Source organism: Aotus nancymaae, unplaced genomic scaffold (genome assembly GCF_030222135.1).
Source record: "Aotus nancymaae isolate 86718 unplaced genomic scaffold, 86718_ANA_hifiasm-v0.15.2.pri h1tg000006l, whole genome shotgun sequence".
Lineage (NCBI taxonomy): Eukaryota > Metazoa > Chordata > Mammalia > Primates > Aotidae > Aotus > Aotus nancymaae.
The window spans coordinates 68,742,121-68,764,095 of NW_026988417.1; the positions used below are offsets into that span (position 1 = coordinate 68,742,121).

General features: G+C 35.4%; 1 protein-coding gene across 3 annotated transcripts in view; it reads left to right on the forward strand.

Annotated features, from left to right (window-relative positions):
- USO1 (USO1 vesicle transport factor) overlaps nt 1–21,975 on the forward strand; it is a 79,053-nt gene that overhangs the window by 35,891 nt on the left and 21,187 nt on the right. For all 3 annotated transcript variants that reach the window (XM_012446932.3, XM_012446934.3, XM_064367954.1), the window contains 8 exons: nt 3,346–3,446; nt 3,864–3,966; nt 4,123–4,178; nt 7,733–7,853; nt 11,203–11,381; nt 15,556–15,696; nt 18,870–18,958; nt 19,388–19,542. In XM_012446932.3, the coding sequence (XP_012302355.2) occupies nt 3,346–3,446; nt 3,864–3,966; nt 4,123–4,178; nt 7,733–7,853; nt 11,203–11,381; nt 15,556–15,696; nt 18,870–18,958; nt 19,388–19,542 (945 nt within the window). The remainder of the gene's footprint in view (nt 1–3,345; nt 3,447–3,863; nt 3,967–4,122; nt 4,179–7,732; nt 7,854–11,202; nt 11,382–15,555; nt 15,697–18,869; nt 18,959–19,387; nt 19,543–21,975) is intronic.

Here is a 21,975-nt window from a genome sequence, read left to right on the forward strand (position 1 = left end):
CAGCGTCACATTGTAGTTTTAATATGTATTTTCTTAGTGAATGGATGTGGAATAACGTATGTGGTTTTTTTTTTTTTTTTTTTTTTTTGCATCCATATATCTTTCTTCTTTGGTGAAGTGTTTCATTCAAATCTTTTGCCTGTTTTTTACTGGGTTGTCTTATACTTGAGTTGGAATAGTTCTTTATGTGTTCTGTTCTCAGAATAACTTTGTGACATATATTTCACAAATTTTTTTTCTTAGTCTGTGACATTTCTTTCTTTTGAATAGCAAAAATAACATTTTGATTGGGTCCATTTTGTCAATTTTTTTCTTTTAGAACTTAGACTTTTTGTATCTTATTTATGAAATCTTTGCCAAATCTAGGATCACTAAGATTTTCTCCTATGTTTTCTTTTAAAAGTTTCATAACTCTTAGAATTAGGCCTGTAATTAATTTCTAGTTTTACACATAGGTCCATTATCCATTTTGAGTGAATGGATTTATTTTTGGACTTTTTTCTTCTGTTGGTCTATACATGGCATCATCTTGATTACTGTAGCTGTATAATAAATCTTCAAATTATGTAGTGTTAAGTCCTCTAACTTTGTTGTTCAGAATAGTTTTAACTATTTTAGGTTTTTTGCATTTGCTTACCAATTTTAGAATCAGCTTGTGAATTTCTACAAAAAAGATCAACCGAAAATTTGATTGAGATTCCGTTGACTGTAGATCAATTTGTGAAAAACTGACTTAAAAATATTGCACCTTCTAATACAAGAACACAGTGTATCTCTATTTTTTTAGGTCGTCTTTAATTCTTTTTTTGTTTTTTTTTCCTTTTTTGGGACGGAGTCTTACTTTGTCACCCAGGCTAGAGTGCAGTGGTGCAATCATAGCTCACTGTAGCCTCAAACTTCTGGGCTCAAGAGATCATCCCACCTCAGCCTCCTGAGTAGCTGGCCATGCCAGCCTAATTTTTTATTTTTTGTAGAGACAAGTTCTCGCTATATTGCCCAGGCTGGTCTTGAATTCCTGAGCTTAAGCAATTCTGCCTTAGCCTCCCAAAGTACTAGGATTACTGGTGGTGGCCACTGTGCCTGGCCTGTCCTTTAATTTCTCTCAGCAGTGTTTTGGAGTTTTAAGAGTATAAGTAGCACACATCTATTGTCAAATTTTTTTGTTGATGCTGTTATAAGTGATACTGGTTTTTGAATTTTAATTTCTAGATGTCCTTACTAGTATCTATTAATAGAAATACAATTAATTTTTTATATTACCTTTTATCCTGCAACTTTACTAACCTTACTTATTAGTTCTATTAACTCTTGTAGATTCCATAGAATTTTCCTTATAGACAAACATGTCATCTGTAAATAAAGACAGTTTTACTTCTTCTTTTCTCATCTGTATGCCTTTTCTTTTTCCTGCCTTATGTCACTGAATAGGATCTTCAGTACAATGTTGACTAGAATTTATGAGATTGGACATTCTTGCCTCCTTCCTGATCTTAAGGGGGAAAACATTCAGTCCTTTCATCATTAAATATGATGTTAGCTGTAAGGTTTTTGTAGTTGCACTTGTCATCCAATCTTGTGACTTTAAATATCATTTATATGTTTGCCACTCTAATGTGTATATCCAACACAGACTTCTCCACAGATATCTATGTTAGTATTTATCCAGCTTCTTATTTGGTATATCCACTTGGATTTTTAAAAGGTATCTCAAACTTAGTATGTCCAAAACTTAACTTTTTTCTCTGTATACTTCCAACTTGCTTCTCCCACAGTGTTTCCAATCTCAGTAAAGGCAACCCTATCCTTCTAGTTCTTTAGGCCAAAAGCTTGGAATCACTCTTCCTTTTCTTTCTCCCTGGTCCCCCACACTCCTCTGTGTAACAAGTCAGCAAATCATGTTCCCTTTTTTTTTTTTTTTTTTTGTATGTTAGTAGAGACGGGGTTTCACCATGTTAGCCAGGATGGTCTCGATCTCTTGACCTCGTGATCTGCCCAGCCTCATGTTCCCTCTTAATAAAAATTATGACCTTTAAGGTCTAAGCCAACTTCACGGGACTCCTACCTTGATTATGCCTCCTGACCTGTCTCCCTATTTTCCTTACTCCCTGACAGTCTATTCTATATAGCAAACAGAGTAATCCTTTTACAACTAAAGTGTTTTTTGTTTGGATAATATAGTTTTAAGGCTCAAAAGCAGTGAATTTTTTACTGATAGATGATTAAAAGGAATGCTTCTTGGAGTTTCTGAAGAATGAACCCAACTTACTTAGGTAATTAATCAACTGAAAAACATTTCATTTCCACTTTTGGTCTCTTCTTTTTTTCTCTTTCCTCTATAAACAGTTAGATGGGATTATGACTATCAATCTTGGATTGCTGTGCTTTCCCCATCAACTGCTGGGTTTTTTCCCTCACATTTAGAAAATTTTCTGAGGGGTAATGGCTTTGATCTTGACTGCCAGCTTTATTGGCTTGTAGTCACTCACTGGAGTAATATGTGGAAAATGATTCTGATGCTCAGCCGATGCTATGATTAATTAGCTGTGTCTGGTGTGGGTGAGGAAATGGGAAGTAATATGTTTGCATCTCTAATTTGAGTTTATAATATAGGCAGATTTTAAGTAATTTGCTCTGGCAGTTCTTGCTTTCGTTTTTAGTGATCCTTTTTTTTTTTTTTGACACAGTACCTTGAAACAACAAATACTTTAATTAAAAAACATTTAAACATTGAAGACCAATGTAAAGTCCTTTAAAAGATAAGTGAGAAATTAGGTGTCAAATGCTGATTTTATTGCCAAAGAGTTTTGTAAGCTATATATATGAAAAAGATCCTGAGAAATCTGGAGTAGGTTGGTTTAATTTCATAATTATTTAACTCAGTAACACTAACAATCAGCAGGGACTGTATGTTCAGTATTGTTTTGGAGGCAGGGGTTTTGAGATATAACTTATATACAATAAAATTTACTCTGAATTGTAATCTGAGTTTGGGCAAAAGTATACAAAAGTGTAACCACTACCACATTCTAGATAGAATCTTTCTATCCCAAATTGTTTCCTTATGCCCTAATAGAAGCTTAACCTAAAAATGTCCTTGAGAAAATGTGAATATTTAAATATCCTTTTTTTAGATGTCATAAACATTTAACCAATAAACTGAATTTGAACATTATTTTAAGGATATAGCTTTATATAATAATTGTGATATTGCTACCAGCCACACTGTTCCAGTGTTGAATTGTTTAAATACCAGGAAAATTATCATTTCTGCTTAACTCTTCAATGAAAGAATATTTTAAAATAACCTACCATCATGTTGAAACACTTCGTTTTTTAATATTACAGAAGAAAATTCCACAAGACAGAGTGAGGATTTGGGAAGCCAATTTACAGAAATTTTCATTAAGCAGCAAGAAAATGTCACTCTTCTATTATCTTTATTGGAGGTAAGTAGGGAACCTTGACATTTTTGTCATCTTAATAAGCTGCTTTTGTTGCCTTGTGGATGTTATTGAGGAAGTAACATGTATATACATTTAAAGGTAGTGAAGTTCATTATATTATAGCAAGAGATCCACAAGCATGTTACAAGAAATATGTAATCACTTAAGATACTGTCTGCTTCTTAACTTATGTTTTTACAAAATACTATTTTATCTCATCAGTAACAGTTTAATCAGTTTAAGCAATTTATATGAACTCTATTTTCTTTTTATTTTTTAAATTGCTTTTTTAAAGTATGCTAAACTTCCATGCTTTCTTTACTTGTAGTTTCTGGTACAAGTTATTATTAATTGGAAAAAAATGTTTTTCTTGAAAATGTGAATTATGGTTGTTAAATATTTTATATTCTTACATTGCAGGAGTTTGATTTCCATGTCCGCTGGCCTGGTGTGAAGCTTCTTACTTCTCTTTTAAAACAACTAGGGCCTCAGGTGCAACAAATTATTTTAGTCAGTCCTATGGGTAAGTGAATTTCTTTTTTATATTATTTTGATTAAAACGTGAATATCATTTCCTAGAGAAGGGGACTGAAATGGTTTGTTAGTAAATTGTTAATAATTTGAGTCACTTTTTGTATTTTTGATCAACCAGCATTTCTCACATGGTTGTATGTTTTAGGTGTTTCAAGATTGATGGATTTACTAGCAGATTCCAGGGAAGTTATACGTAATGATGTAAGTTAACTTTAATAAAGAAATACAAAAGTATGTGGCCTTTTTTTCTCCTGCAAATAAAATCTTTGTTACTGAGTTTTAAGAAATTAGATTTAGAAAGTTGAAGTAATGACCCTTTAAAAACTTTTTTTTAATTAAAAGATAGAGATGGGGGTCTCACTACATTACCCAGCTTGGTCTTGAATTTCTGGGCTCAAGCATTCCTCCCGTCTTAGCCTCCCAAGGTGCTGGGATTACAGGTGCGAGCACCGAGCCTGGATGGAGTAATGACCTTTTAAAGGTATATACAAGGCCACATTGTTTCGTTCTTTCCTGGCTGTCCAGTATTGTGGCTTAGATAAACCATTTTGCCATTCAAATTTATTTCTTCCATTAATTTAGGATTTCTTACACTATCTGCTGAAAGATTGTATTTGATACCAAACTCTACCTTCAGAATTTCCTTTTCTTCTTAAAGGGTAGAGGAGATAACTCCAGACATTGAACTGTGTAAACCCAACAATGCATTACATTTGGAATCCTCACCCTTATTTGATTGAGTATGTATTTCTAAGGATTGCCTTGTTAATCATAGAGACTGATTTGCTCTGGAGTTATTTTTCATTCTGATTTATTTTATATATTTTTTTATATTTGCATATAAGTTTGATATTTTGTATTGATGCTAGATGTTTTGTTGCTTAAGCATTTTTCTCTATTGTTACCTACAACTTGATAAAAATAGCAATAAGAAAAATTAAGTTCTGGAGATCATATCCAGCTATTTAAATCTCCATATTTATAGTGAAATGCCGAAGACCCACAGAAACCAAGAGAAGTTAAGTGTTCTTTGTTAGCCATGCCTTACTCATCTTTTTATTTATGGTATTGGCCCTGTGACTTTTTCATCCTAAGTTTTAATAAATATAATTTGGATTGCTCTTAGCTTCACAACTGGTTAATGGCAAAGCAGAAACAACACTGAAGCATTCTTAACTCCTAGTCTATGGAGACAGTTTTTAAAATTTGTTGTACTTAAAATTTTGTAGTATGTATATCAATTCAGTATTATAGGTAGTGAAATTAATATAGTATGTAACTTATGAGAAGGGCTTTTTTATTCTTTAGTATTTAAATGTCATGTTTTAAGAATTGTCTTACTTAAATAGGCATCTGTCTGTTGGAAATTTGGGATATCTTTCCTTGACTAACATCTGACTGTGTATCTTTAACACTTCTGTTCTTTTCATGACCCACAGTTAAAGTCATGCAAATCATAAAGAAATTATATCTCCACTTATTTTCATTTTCAGCTATAAAACTTCTCCTTTTAGAAAAATATAACTGCATTAGGCTGGGCGTGGTGGCTCATGCCTGTGATCCCACTGAGGTCAGGAGTTTGAGACCAGCCTGGCCAACATGGTGAAACCCCATCTCTACTAAAAATACCAAAAAATTAGCTGGTGTAGTGGTGGGCACCTGTAATCCTAGCTACTTGGGAGACTGAGGCAGGAGAATCGCTTGAATCTGGGAGGTGAGGTTGCAGTGAGCCGAGATCGTGCGTGCCATTGCACTCCACCCTGGGCAACAAGAAAGTAACTCTGTCTCAAAATAATAATACTAATAATAACTGCATTAATTCTGAAATCTGTTTTCCTTTAACTGTTTACCTTTTTATTCTGTTCCTAACCTTTTTTCCTCCATGTTCCACTTTTTTTTTGAGACAGACAAGCAAATGTCTATTTATATTGGTTTTTATTTTATGATTAGAGGTTAAGTTCTGTTTTTGTTGTAATTTTGGTTTTTACATGTTTTATAACTGTATTTTTTAATTTCAATACACCTATTCAAGAGGATAAGGAGAAAAGAAACTAAAATATACTAAGACCTTAAAAGCTAGTGGATTCTATAGGAGTTATTTTATCTCCTTTAGTCTTTATAAAAACTCTGTGACAAAGATACTACATGAGTATACTATACATTCATGTAATTTTCTTAAAGTTGGCACAACTAGTCAGTAGGGTAGCCAATTTTTTTTTTTTAATGTCATTAGTTTTTGGGGAACAGGCAGTGTTTGGGCAACCAGTTTTTGTTTGTTTATGTTCCAAAAGAGGATTCATTTATTCCAATTTTTCCTTTTGGGGGACAACCAGTTTTTAAACCTACTTTATCTATCTCAGAGCCTACATGTTTTCTCCCCTGTATTTCTTTTTCCCTTTGTTAGTAATTAAACTCAAGTTTAAGTGGGAGAATTTGACATCCAAAAATAACTATTTTTTGTCCTCTTAATGTTGAAAGTTAACAGGAAAATGAGTGGAATAAGCCCAATAAAGCCATGGGCATTTTTTGTCTTGTATGACTTATATTCTCAATACTGAGAATATAAGCTAGTTAGCCTCTGTGGGACTTTTTACTACCTATTTGCTGTTCCTCTTCTTCTGGAATAATATCTATGTTTTTTTTTCTTTTTTCTTTTTTTTTCTTTGAAATTCAGGTTTTCTCAGGAGAGGACTAGATGTGTTTTGTTTTGTTTTGTTTTGTTTTTTAATATACGGAATCTTGCTCTGTTGCCCAGGCAGGAGTGCAGTGGCACTATCTAGGCTCACTGCAAGCTCCACCTCCTGGGTTCAAGTGATTGTCCTGCCTCAGCCTCCCGAGTAGCTGGGACTACAGGCATGCACCACCGTGTCCGGCTAATTTTTGTGTTTTTAGTAGAGATGGGGTTTCACCATATTGGCCAGGCTGGTCTTGAACTCCTGACCTTGTGATCCTCCCAAAGTGCTGGGATTACAGGTGTGAGCCACCACACCCAGCCACCTTTTTTTCATAAAATATTTGTTGTCTCTTTTACCATCATGCTATTGTTGAATACTTAGGGGCTAATAAATTTCTTTATACCAAAAGAAGCAAAAATGGGTAATAGTTTTTCTTGAATGATAAAGCGATTATAAAATATGTAAACTATATCCAGCTTACCAGGAGCTGAGAAAAACTGGACATCAGAGGCAGAAGCTACTATGCGTTATCTTGTGTCAGACATGCCATTCATAAAGAATCAGTTTTCATCTTCCTTTTTTCTTTTGACTTAGAATCAAGTTTTGGGGGTTTGGGGGCCAGATGTTTGCAAGAATTTCTGAACTTTCTCTGCTAGAATGTGGTGGTGTTCATTGATTTATATTATTGAATTGCAGCATTTTCATTATTACTATTGTGAAGCAGGTACAGTGGCATTCCTGAGACAGATATATTCATGCTCAACTCTTCTTAAACCACAATAGAAACTATGTAGTGGTTAATGAATATGAAGGAATTGTTGTATATTTATATCATAAAATTGAAAGATAGCTAAATTAGGAATTGTCAGACGAGGACTCTAGTCTAGTCTCTGTCTCTTTGAGGTTTATAACCTTAGGGAGACAAATTGCTTAACTACTCTGTTGTTTTCCTTACATATAAAGTAAAGGAGTTGGGCTTGCAAAATTCCTGTCAGTTCTAAAATTCTGTGATTTTTAAAGTAATTTTAAAATGTTTCATAAATGTTGTACTCCACTAAACATTCTCTTTCTTCTGTATAGGGCGTCTTACTACTGCAGGCACTAACAAGAAGCAATGGTGCAATCCAGAAAATTGTTGCTTTTGAAAATGCTTTTGAGAGACTACTGGACATTATTACAGAGGAGGGGAACAGTGATGGAGGTATAGTATGAAGAAATTACTTGAAGACATTCCTTTCGTACTCACTAAATTGTTAGGGTCTAGGGAATACAGTTGGAGGGAGAGACGAAGACTCTTATTTATATTCTTTGTTTTTCTTTCACTATAGCATGTTGAGTATGGGTTCTCTTTATCCTGTTTCATGTTTGTTAGGCTTCTGCAATCTAGGTTGGTGTCTTTCCTCTTTTGGAAAATCTCACCTGTCTTTCTTCAAATACTCCATTGCTATATTTCTTCTATTTCATAGATTATTTTGCATGTCCTTTTGCAGATTTGGTGATAGGGAGCTGAGTTGAAGGCAAAGTTATATCCTAAGTGAATAGGGAGGACACATTGAGAATTAATGGGAAAGGTTAGAAATAGTCTTTTGGAGAATAGGAGAGCTAGTTAACTGTTATAATTAGGAAGATTTTCAAAGTGATAAGTGCTTGTAATCCCAGGAGGCGGAGGTGGGTGGATCACTGTCAGGCCAAAATGGCAAAACCTCGTCTCTACTAAAAATAAAAAAATTAGCTGGGCTTGGTGGTAAACACCTCTAATCCCAGCTACTTGGGAGGCCGAGAAGCACTTGAACCTGGGAGGTAAAGATTGCAGTGAGCAGAGGTCACGCTGCTGTACTCTAGCCTGGGTGACAGAGTGATACTCTGTCCCAAAAAAAAAAAAGGTTAAAGGCCCCATTAAGGGTGTTTACCATGATTTTACAACAGTACCAACTACTTGAATATTTAATTTCTTCTTCCCTAGCAGCACTCAGCTGCCTAGATGCAGATATAGAAAAAAACCTCACAGTATTTCACAGGGTTGGGCCTTTTCTGGGAAGGTGCTATGAAAAGACAATGCGCCAAAAGAACATAGCATATTACCTGCAGAGTGGAAGAAATGAAGATCTCTATAATCTAAGCTAGATAGGGAAGGAAATAAGGCCAGAAGAGGATTTCTAAAAGTGGGGAGAAAGGCATCAACAAATGCTTTGAAAATACTTGAGCGACAAAAATAGGTTTTAGTAAGAGAGGATTATCACCAAAGATGAAGCCAAGAAATTGAGTGGTCTAGGTATTAGACCGGTTGTTGTTATTGAGATTATAAATAAGTATGACTGTAGAACTGCCTCCCAGGATCAAGAGATTCTCGTACCATAGCCTCACGAGTAGCTGAGGTTACAGGTGTGCACCACCATGCCTGGCTAATTTTTGTAATTTAATAGAGACATGGTTTTACCATGTTGGCCAGGCTGGCCTTGAACTCCTGACCTCAAGTGATCCATCTGCCTCAGCCTCCCAAAGTGCTGGGATTACATGTGTGAACTACTGCACCCAGCAATTTTGACTTTCAAGTCTTAATATTTAAGAAATACATTTCATGGCCGGGCGCGGTGGCTCAAGCCTGTAATCCCAGCACTTTGGGAGGCCGAGGCGGGTGGATCACGAGGTCAAGAGATCGAGACCATCCTGGTCAACATGGTGAAACCCCGTCTCTACTAATACAAAAAATTAGCTGGGCACGGTGGCGCGTGCCTGTAATCCCAGCTACTCAGGAGGCTGAGGCAGGAGAATTGCCTGAACCCAGGAGGCGGAGATTGCGGTGAGCCGAGATCGCGCCATTGCGCTCTAGCCTGGGTATCAAGAGCGAAACTCCGTCTCAAAAAAAAAAAAAAAAAAAAGAAATACATTTCATAAGGCTATAGCTGCCATAGATAGTGATTTCTCTGATGGATCTGGGCAAAGTAAATTGAAAACCTTCTGGAAAGGATTCACCATTATAGATGCCATAAAGGACATTCGTAATTCATGGGAAGTCAAAATACCAACATTTACAGGAGTTTGGAAGAAGTTGATTCTAACCCTCATGGATGACTTGGAGGAGTTAAAGACTTTAGTGGAAGAAGCAACTGAAGATGTAGTATAAATAATAGGAGAATTAGAAGTGCAATCTCATGATCAAACTTTAACAAATGAGGGGTTATTACTTATGGATGAACAAAAAAAGTGGTTTCTTGAGGTGGAATCTACTCCTGGTGAAGATGTGTGAACATTGGTGAAATGACAACAAAGGGTTTAGAATGTTACATCATCTTAGTTGATAAAGCAGTGTCAGGGTTTGAGAGAATTGACTCCAGTTTTGAAAGACTTTCTACTGTTAGTAAAATGACTCACTGAAGACTCAGGTGGTCATTAGCATTTTTTAGCAATGAAATATTTTTAAATTAAGGCACGTATTTTTTTTTGGACATATTGCATACCTAATAAATTACATTATAGTGTAAACATAACTTTTATATACACTATGAAACCAAAAAATTTGTGGGACTCATTTTATTGTGATACTTGCTTTATTGCAGAAGTCTGGAACCAATAAGTAGATGTCTGTGTAGAGAAACCATTTGTGCTTACTTTTTCTGTAAGCCTAAAACTGTTGTAAAAAATAATGTCTATTATTTTTAAAGTAATTGATTTTTGTCAACATACACCTCAACTAGTAGGAGCAAAAGTGTGGATGTACCAGATGAGCTTACTAGCATTCTGCATCAGTCAATATGTTTATCAAAAGAAATGGAGGTCATTGGTTAATCTATTATAGTACTTGGTAAAGTAGAGATCAGTTGGAGAGTTTTCACTGTGACAATAGTAAAAGCTGTAATGTGGATGAAACTGCCCTGGAGAGTATATGTTGTAAGCAAAGAAGAAAAAGGATAAAACCATGGAGGACAGAAACAATGAAAGATTGAGCACCTGCAGAGCTGTAAGGAAAATCAGGAGAGAGTAGTGTTTTAGAAACCAACAGAAGATTCAAGGAGGAGACAGATAATGTTAAGAGCTTCTTAGAGATAAAATAAGATATGGTTGAGTCATTCAACAAATGTTTAATAGTTAAGTACTGTGTGTATATATGATGTCATGTCTCTGTCTCTGCTGAAGATACAGAGGTAAATTGGCTATTCACAAGTGCTTATGAATTATGATCTAGTGGAGAAGATAAACACTACCTAATAATAAAAGGATCAGGCTACTGTAAGAGCATGTAGCTAGTGACGCTAACCTAGTCCTGTAGTGTTGGTAATCATTTCTGAAAAAATGATGTTTAAGCTGGATTTGAGGATAAATGATGAGTTACTAAGGCGATTGGGTAGTTGATGTAGAAGTCAAGAGATCTTTGGGGTACCTGAGAAAGAGCATGCAAATTATGGCTATGGCTCTGAGGAGCCAGAACAGACTATCTGCCTCACCATATTGAAGAGATGCCAAGCATGGAGATTTATCTTTTTAAAAACGTTTGGGAGTTTTGTGTCAGGTGTTATCAGCCTTAACACTTGTGTTTTACATTATTTCTCCAGGTATAGTAGTTGAAGATTGTTTGCTTTTGCTCCAAAACTTGTTAAAAAACAACAACTCCAATCAAAATTTTTTTAAAGAAGGCTCATATATTCAACGTATGAAACCATGGTTTGAAGTTGGAGATGAAAATTCTGGCTGGTCTGCACAGAAAGTGACCAATCTACATCTAATGCTACAGGTATACTATCCTTAGACAAAAATGTGGTAAAAATTTTGACAGTGATCCTTTCAAAGAGAAGAAAATTGCTTGTGTTTGATAAATTCAGAATATTTCGTGGGTTTCAGGTTGGCTTAAAAAAACTTTAATATGGAAATTTGCAGTTATCCTCCAGCTGGAGATCCTGCCCACTCATTACTTAGCTTTGACGGTTATTAACATCTGACAATTTTGTTTCATTGTTTATTCCTCTCTTTGCTGTATGATTTTAAAGCAAATCCAGACGTACAGTTTCCTGATGGGTTTTACATTAGGGAATAATAGGTTAGATTGCTGATTTGAATATTTAAAAACCTGCTTTCTTAGGGCTCTAATAGAATAAATTTTGATATTCTAAACATTAAGTTCAACAAATAAGTTCATTCAGTAAGCATTTACTGAGAGCCAGGCACTGGATGCTAGGAAATAAATGATCATGTCCTGCCCCCAAAGATTGGTCTGAATTTTAAGTCCAATACATGTTAAATTGACAGACCACCTGTGAATTATTGACACTTTATGGTGAAAGCTTAGTGGCAATAATAAAAGTGAGGACAGTAGGATCCCAGATTATTTCCTCATCAGAGAAAATTTTGAATTTATTTGAAGCAGTTTACTTATGTACTCCTTTATTGAGTTCTTCAAACTCTTAAGTTTACACTAGTCTCTCTCCTCACTTATGCACTCATAATTCTTGTGGGCCTTTGAATGTCTCTGAATTACACCCATGTCTCTTGAAAGTTGTGGACCTAACTAGAAGGTTAGCTCCTCTGGTAATTAGAGTCTGAATATTGTCCCATGCCATGGGAGTTGTCTGCAAGGATTGATTGATAATTAGGATGACCTGTGTCCTATTTTGCCAGTACAGTATTCATTTTGTAATTACTAATAGCGTCCTTTCACTTCAAAAGTGTCCTGGTTTGGATTATAAATTATGTAGTTACCCTAGTTAGAATTTGCCTAAAAACTGTTACAAAAGTGTTTTACAGAACTAAGTCACAGAGTCTATTTGTACTCCCAACTTCATCATTTCTGTTTTCAACTGTTGGTATTATACATTTCAAGAATTTATAGTTTATTAATGTTTTGGGAACAACATTACCAAGTGTTAAATTTGTTACCTTTAACACTGCTTTTGTTTTAAGAGACAGGTTCTCACTTAGTTGCCTAGGCTGGAGTGCAGTGGTGTCATCACAGCTCATTGCAACCTCAGCCTCCCTGGCTCGAGCAACCGTCCTACCTCAGCATCCTGAGTAGCTGGGACTACAGGCGCAAGCTGTTTTTTTTTTTATTTTTAGTAGACATGAGGTCTCACTATATTGCCAGGCTAGTCAGGAATTCCTGAGCTCAAGCATTTCTCCTGCCTCAGCCTCCCAAAGTGCGGCCATTACAGGTGTTTGCCACTGTGCCCTGGCTATACTGCTTTCTTGATAGAGGAAATTCCTCTAGAAAAGTCATTTTCAAAATGTGATTAGAGAGGGTGAGAGGATCTGATGATGTTTAAAAGCATGTATTTCCTGTCAATCAGTGAAAATTTAAGTTGTTTGAGGACGCTACCCATGTTTTGTGGTTTAGGGTACTATGTAAATAATTATTCTGAAGGAAGTGTTACTCTTTAGAAAGTAAAGTAGGCCAGGTGCGATGACTCACACCTGTGATCCCAGCACTTGGGGAGCCCGAGGCAGGTGGGGACTACTTGAGCTCAGGAGTTCAAGACCATCCTGGGCAACACAGTCAACAAAAACAAAAAATCAGTCAGGTGTGGTGGTGTGTACCTGTAGTCCCAACTACTCAGGAGGCTGAGGTGGGAGGATCAAAGCCCAGGAAGTTGAGGCTGCATTGAGTCATAATCATGCCACTGCACACCAGCCTGGGCAACAGATGAAACCCTATCTCAAAAAAAAGAAAGAAAGAAAGAAAAACCTTACCAAAAAAATTCTCAGATTATAGCATGTAAACAGGAAAATACAGTATTCTAGTTATATGACAAGTTGATTTAAGTATTCTTTACTTTTAAAAAGTGAATAAACTAGCTTTGTGTAGCTTAGTAAAGCTTTTTTCTCTTGTCTTAAAGACCATAAACCCCAAAGCAAAGGAACTGAGTTTAATTCATTTTAATATATTTTCCACCTAAAATACTGAATAGTAGATGTACTCATGACTTTACAGGCCAGGAGTTACCTTTTGCTATTCTGTTAGAACCTGTTGGAATACTTTATTTATAACTTTATTTAGTGTTGCTTGTATTTTAAGTTCTCTGTTATATACCAAATAAAAATGCGTTATTGTTTTCTCTGTTTGGACATACACATTCTGTATGGGAACTATTCATCATCACAGTTATTATGATGATTATATTCTGAGCTGCTAAAAACAGAAATTGATCTGCTTGCAGAGTTTTAATTCAAATTTTGCAGACTAAATTTTGGGAAAACATCTTTTGAAAAGTTTTTTAGTTATAAAATATTTTAATTTTTTATAAAATTATCGTTTTATGACTAGTGTACCTTTTATCCCTTCAGGAGTCTCTTCTATGCCATTTTATTGGGCAGATATAGCCAATAGCTCCCAGAAAGCTTATAACCGTATGAGATAATCCTTCTTATTGTAGGATAGTTTTAATTACTAGAAACTTAATCTATATATTGTCATAATCTGTCTTGATATGACAACTGTAAATTTACCCTACTGTTGCTCTCTAGAACAACATAAGTTCATTCCTTGTGAATATTTCATATATTTATGTGTTGCTATTAGATTTTCTCTTTTTATCCTCAAGTATTCCCTTTTTCTTTATTTACATCATTAGTAAAGATACTCAACTGCTATTAGATGTTAGTAGAAAATTACTGTTGATTTTGTCAGATGTAATAATGGTATGATTATTATGTTTTCAAAAATATTATTTGGAGATGCATACAGAATTATTTATGATAGAATTGACATTGCCTAGTATTTGTTTTAAATACTCAAAAAAAAAAGAAGAAAAAGAAATAGTAAGGGTAGTAGGGAAATAAATTAAAGGAGGAAAAAACACCAGAAATCTCACAGAAAAGTTCAAGGACAGGAGCCAGTGTAATTCTGACCTTCTTTTTAGTGACATCAGTTTATTAATGAATGCTCTTTGATATGTCTGTTAAGCCAGACATGGAAACATCTAAATCTATTTTGTCATTATTCACTGACTTAACTACTGGTTGAAGTTTTTCTCTAATTCTAGTGATTTCTGGTCACCATTTTATTTGACAAAAATAAAAATAGCACTTTTCAAACTTTTTTTTTTTTTTTTTTTTTTTTAGTATTTAGCTCCTCCCTCACAAAAAAATCCCCTTTCTTAGTGGATTTAATCCATAGATCATAATATGTGCTGGCTGTACTAATAAAAGTGTTTTAGTCTACTTAAATCATTGATTACTTCTGTATCTCTCTTATAAAAATAATGGTTAACCTTTATATAGTACTTTGATGTTAACAAAATGTTATCATAAATACCCCCATTTGATCTTGATTTACAAAATTTTGTACCTACATATACACATAACTCTAGTTTTAAATGTGAGAAACATGTTAAGTGACTTTGGAGATATAACTATGTTAAGTAGTTATTTGAGATGACTTTTTTCATGTTTCTGAAATTTCATGTTTACAGTCCAAGTAATCATAGAATCATAGGGATTTAATTGACATTAGCAATCAATACAGCCGATCCTATGTCTCCAGTTGTTGGTTTTAGCCTCTCTTTAAATACTTCCAGTTTAGAGGAAGTTTATCACACATCAAGTCATTCTGTTTTCAGACCTGCTCTCTTATTAGGTAGTTAATTATTAACTTTGATAAGTAATCTGCCACTCTGTAACTTATTCATTCATTTACTTATTAAATATGCACTGTTACAAGTACTATGCTTGTTTGGGAAACAAAAATGACCAAGGCAGTTTCTCTCTGGGAGTTCACAGTTACCTGAAGAAGACAACGATAAGTAAGTAACATAATGTAATGTTACTATAACAGAACTATTGCCGTGGGAGCACAAAAGAAAGAGCACCTAAATATGGCTGAGCAAGTAAGGGAGTACTTCAAAGTTCACATAGAACAGATTTGCCTCAAGCCTTTAAAATCTTTAAAAGACAAATTTTGTTTTCTCTTTCTTTCACAGCTTGTTCGTGTACTGGTATCTCCCACCAACCCTCCTGGTGCTACCAGTAGCTGCCAGAAGGCTATGTTCCAGTGTGGGTTATTGCAGCAGCTTTGTACTATCCTAATGGCTACTGGAGTTCCTGCTGATATCCTGACTGAGGTAAAGCAAATAAAGTCAAAGGCAACTCTGCAGAAGTTGAAATCCTGAATCCTAGGAAGAATTAGATATTTGCTGAAGGAAAAACCTTTTTTTTTTTGAAGGAAAAACATGTTTTTAGGTTAAATTTTTTAATGATCTTACTAAAATATAATTCACATAATGATAAAAGAATTGATTCCAAAAGATATCCCTCAAGTTTTATAGTATATAAATAATCATGTTAAAGCTTTGTAGATCCATCTATAAAGATCTCTCATTAATTTTATTATATTCAACAGGAGTACACAGTATGGTTTATGTTTTTATTTTGAGAACAAATTGACTTAGTCTTACTCAACTGGTAGATTCATTGAATAGTAAATTATTTTCCCCTGATGTGTGGTATTTTCTGTTGCTTACTTATAAGAAAAAGAAGTTAGTTTGAAGAACAGAAGTTTATTTAATTTTTTTTAATTTTTCTCAAATTAAAACATGAAATATTAAAAGTACAAATAATAATAAAATTTTTATAACAAAAATAACTGCCTTCAGCCTCACTTGGCCTTACTGTAAGTCCTACTTTACTTCCTCATGTTGCCCCATAATTATTTGATGGAATTTATATTTAAATCAGTAGTTGGGGCTTATATTTTTACAGTGGTACTGATACCATTCCTGCTAAGCCAAATAGAGCCCTATATCCTTTTTTAAATATATATTTTTCTCATCCACGAGTCATAGTTGTGTTCTTCATTTTACTGTTGTTACTCTATATATGCATAGCTATATATGCTTAATAATCATATGCTTAATACTTCACTCCCCACCTCAGGCCATCTGCACACCCTCCATTCTCCTACTCCAGTCTGGGTTTTAATTCTGCCCCATGTCTCTTGTCCTAAGTCTTTCTTTTGCCATCCTCCTAGGATTTCCTTTACTTCTCTCCTGACTTGGATTCCTTGGTTATCTGGATCTCATATCTTTTTTTTTTTTTTTTTTGTACAGAGTCTCACTCTATTGCCCAGCATGGAGTGCAGTGGCATGATCTCGGCTCACTGCAACTTCCGCCTCCTGGGTTCAAGCAATTCTCCCACCTCAGCCTCCCAAGTAGCTGGGATTACAGGTGCTCGCCACCACACCTGGCTAATTTTTATAATTTTAGTAGAGGCAGTGTCTCATTATGTTAGCCAAGCTGGTCTCGAACTCCTGATCTCAAATGATCCACCCATCTTGGCCCCTGACCTCAAATGATCCATCCATCTTGGCCTCCCAAAGTGTTGCGATTGCAAACGTGAGCCAGTGCTCCTGGCCTAGATCCTATCTCTTTCTCCTCTATCCCTTGGTTCATTATTTTATTTTTCTTAATTTTATTTTTTTGTTGTTTTTTTGTTTGTTGGTTGGTTGGTTGGTTGGTTTTTTGGGGGGGTTTTTTGGGTTTTTTGTTTTGAGACAGAGTTTCGCTCTTGTCACCCAGGCTGGAGTGCAATGGCGTGATCTCAGCTCACTGCAAGTTTGAGGAATTCTCCTGCCTCAGTCTCCCAAGTAGATGAGATTACAGGGGTTTGCCACCAGGCCCATCAAATTTTTTGTATTTTTGTTAGAGACGGGATTCCACCACATTGGCCAGGTGGCCTCGAACTCCTGACCTCAGGTGGTCTGCCTGCCTCAGCCTCCCAAAGTGCTGGGATTACAGGCGTGAGCCACTGCATCCTGCCATTATTTTTTTTTAATTTTCAAAAAAAAAAAACAGTAAATGACAAGATAATTTTTTTTTATTTTTAGCTCTTTCATGTCTGAAAATGTCATTTCTCCACTTTCAGACTTTTATATTTGGCTAAATATGGAACTCAGGGTTGGAAATCACCAACACTCAGGTTTTAGAACATCATTCCAGTGTTGCTGTTTAGGAAGTTTGAAGCCTTTATAATTCTACTCTTCTTTTTGTTTTGTAATCTTTCTCTCTAGAAACTTTAGAGATGGTTTTCTGAAATTTACTGATAATGTGCTTTCCTGTGGACCTTTTCCCCACTCCCTTATTCTCCAGTTATTTTTATCATTCACTGGGCACTTTCAACTGGAAACACACATCCTTCAGTTCTGAGGATGTTTTTGGCATTCTTTGATAGTTTTCTCTTTTCTGTGTTGTTGTTGTTGTTGTATTGAGACAGAGTCTCACTCTGTCACCCAGGCCAGAGTGCCGTGGTGTGATCTCGGCTCACTGCAAACTCCACCTCCCGGGTTCAAGCAATTCTCCTGCCTTAGCCTCCCAAATTACAGGTTACAGGCACACGCCACCACGCCCAGCTAATTTTGTATTTGTAGTAGAGACAGGGTTTCACCATGTTAGCTAATCTGGTCTTGAACTCCTGACCTCAAGTGAGCCACTGCACCTGGCCTCTTTTCTGTTCTCTTTCTGCAACTCTATTAGTAGACTTTATGGATAATTTGTCTTTTTAAAAGTTAATTTTTAATTAACAAAAATTGTATATATTTATCTTGTATAACATGTTTTGAGATAGTCTTTTTTTAAAAAACTTTTTCCTTAAATTGAATTTTTTAAATTTTTTAGTGTTTTAAATTTGTTCTCTGATTTTTCTTTTAAAATCTTCTTCTTCTTTTTTTGACACAGAGTCTCGCTCTATTGCCCAGGCTGGAGTGCAGTGGCACAATCTCTGCTCACTGCAACCTCCATCTCCCAGGTTCAAGCAATTATCCTGCCTCAGCCTCCTGAATAGGTGGGACTACAGGCATGTGCTGCCATGCCTGGCTAATTTTTTTGTATTTTTAGTAGAGACAGGGTTTCACCATGTTGGCCAGGATGGTCTTGATCACCTGACCTCATGATCTTGCCCGCCTTAGACTCCCAAAGTGCTGGGATTACAGGCGTGATCTGTCACACCTGGCCCTTTTTCTGTTTTTGTTTTTATGGAAATAGATATTTTATAGAGAATACTATTATAGTTTCTGAGATTTAAAATGCATGTTGTGTTATTTTTATTGGAGACCCATGCTTATAAGCTTTAAAATTTTATCTTCAGCAAGTGTTACAAGATTATAATGCTACCATTGATGTTTTTTTTTTTTGCCTGAATTTTGGCACTTTAAAAGTGGGATATAACATTTTTTTCTATTCAAAGATTTTCCTTCTTGACTTAATTTCTCTAAATATTCTTTTCCTTTTCTCCCCTTAACAGACTATAAATACTGTGTCAGAAGTTATTCGAGGCTGCCAAGTAAACCAGGACTACTTTGCATCTGTAAATGCACCTTCAAACCCACCAAGGTAGAAAAAGGGAAATACTGAGATTACTCTGAGGAAGTAAAAACTTTGGATTGTTAATGTGTTTCATATACACATTTTTTTTTCATACACACATCTTACTCTTTTTAAAGAAGTTCAATTGTATGTTTTGAAACTAGAAATTATCTGATAAGATAAATAATATTTTGGTATTTTAAAAGAGTTGGTAGTCTTTGGAATTTAGATACTTAGATTCAAATGTCACATCGTCCACATCCTAGCTGTATACCTTAAGCAAGCAGTCACTTCACTTCTGTTAGCTAAAGTTTTCTGTGAAATAGAGATGGAAATACTTAATTAACTTGCTGGTGTTCTGGTTATGATTCTTCAGTCAACAAAAATGACTAGTTATTGACTTGTATACTTGGGTTGCAATGTTTCATTTTGTTCTTTTCTTTTTAAATGCAACAGACCGGCAATTGTAGTACTTCTCATGTCCATGGTTAATGAAAGGCAGCCATTTGTTTTGCGCTGTGCTGTTCTCTATTGTTTCCAGTGTTTCTTGTATAAAAACCAAAAAGGACAAGGAGAAATCGTGTCAACACTGTTACCTTCTACCATTGATGGTAAATAATTTAGTTCTAATTTTTATTTGAAAAAGCAAATCACTATCTTTCAAACTTTTAATTGAATCTTTATTTGTATGCTTTAACCTAAAACACTTTGCATGTTTAGGAGAAGGGAAAAAAAACAACTGAATTCTAAGGTCTTCAGGTAAATTTAGACAACAGGCTTTGGAGTCAGACTAGAGTTTGTATTGCAGAGTTTTCACTTTTGCTGTATAACTTTTACCATATAACTTTTTAACTTGAGTCTTACTGAGTTATGGGGGGATAATAATACCTATCTATATGTGGGGATAATACCCCATTAGGAACATTGTGAGGATTAATGCAGTTACATGCATTGCATTACATAAAGTACTCACTCCAAAACTTAGCATGTATAGATGCCAGTAACAGAATCTACTGTTAATTATAATTGCCATTCTAAAGATAAATTTTGCCAGGTGCTGTGGCTCATGCCTATAATCCCAGCACTGGGAGGCTGAGGTGGGCGGATCCCCTAAGGCCAGGAATTCAAGACCAGCCTAGCCAACATAGTGAAACCCCATTTCTACTAAAAATACAAAACTCAGCTGTGCATGGTGGCAGGCACCTGTAATCCCAGCTACTAGGGAGGCTGAGGCAGAATCACTTGAATCCAGGAGGCAGAGGTTGCAGTGAGCCAAGATTGTGCCACTGCACTCCAGCCTAGACAACAGAGCAAGATTCTGTCTCAAAAATAAAAATTTTTTTTAAAGGATGAATTTTACCATTAGATCACGTTTAACTTTTCAGTCTGTTGTTCTAGTATAGGTTAGAGCCATTTCCCTTTTTATGGGTTCTTTAAATATTTCATCTTACCTAAGATAAATTTTTAAAAGATTTACCTTTGTTAACTTTAAACTTTAAGAGCAGTTTTGTAAAGGTAATTGGAAACATCAATAAAAATCATTTTAATTTCATACATTGAGGTTTTTTGTTAGAATTTAAGTCTGTTTAATTATATTTACTAAAAAATTTTTTTTTGATAAAAACTTTATTAACATGAAAAAATTACTTACCGTTAGTGAAAATAAGACCCTGATGTAGTAGAATGATCAAAATGTGGTAGTTCCTTAAGTTTGTTTTGGAGATGTTGTTTTTAATTAAGGTAATAATTTTTTGGAATGTTACCATCATCAGTTTGATGCCTAAAGTATTATAATACAAGTTGAGCATCCCAAATCTGAAATCTGAAATGCTTTTTTTTAAACACTCCTTCAAGCATTTAACTTTTGTGTTTCAAACAGTCTAATTGCACTCATTTAGTAATTTTTAAATGTACACATAAACCAGGCATGGTGGATTACACCTGTAATTCCAGCACTTTGAGAGGCCAAGGTAGTCAGATTGCTTGAGTCTAGGAGTTCAAGACCAGCCTGGGCAACATAGCAAAACCCCATCTCAACTAAAAATACAAAAAATTAGGCCGGGCATGGTAGCTCACTCCCGTAACCCCAGCACTTTGGGAGGCCAAGGCGAGTGGATCATCTGAGGTTAGGAGTTCAAGACCAGCCTGGCCAACATGGTGAACCCCACCTCTACTAAAAATAACAAAAATTAGCCAGGAGTGGTGGCAGGTGCCTGTAATCCCAACTACTCAGGAGACTGAGGTAGGAGAATTGCTTGAATTCGGGAGGCAGAGGTTGCAGTGAACCGAGATCATCCCATTGCATTCCAGCCTGGGCAACAAGAATGAGGCTCCGTCTTACAAAAAAAAAATTTAGCCAGGCATAGTGGCATACGCCAGTAGTCCTAGCTACATGGGAGGCTGAGGTGGGAGAATCACCTGAGCCTGGGAGGTCGAGGCTGCTCTGAACCAAAATCACACCACTGTACTCCAGCCTGCGCAACCAGAGTGAAACTCTGTCCCCAAAAAAATAAATAAATAAAATATACACATTTTTTATTAGAATCGCCCTGTTGTGCAGTCAAGTGGTATGTCTTATTCATTCTTTCTAACAATATTTTTGTACTCATTATCCCTGCCTTCCTCCTAACTTCCTGCTACCTTTCCCTGCCTCTGATAACCATCTTTCTTATCTCTCTGTCCTTGAATTCAATTGTTTGGATTTTTAGATCCCACAAATAAACATAAATTTTACCTTTTACCATTGATGACAAATAATTTAGTTCTAATTTTTATTTGTTCTCATTTATTTGTGAGAACAAATGTTTGTCTTTATGTACCTGGCTTATTTCACTTAACATAATGATCTCCAGGTTCATCTGTGTTGTTGTAAATGACTGGATCTCATTGTTTTGTATGGCTGAATAGTACCCCATTGTGTGTATATGCCACATTTTCTTTCTGAAATACTTCTGGTCCCAGGCCTTTTGGATAAGAATACTCAACCTGTGTTTCTTTTTCCTTTTCTTTCATTTTTTTTTTTTTTTTTTTTTTGGAGATAGGAT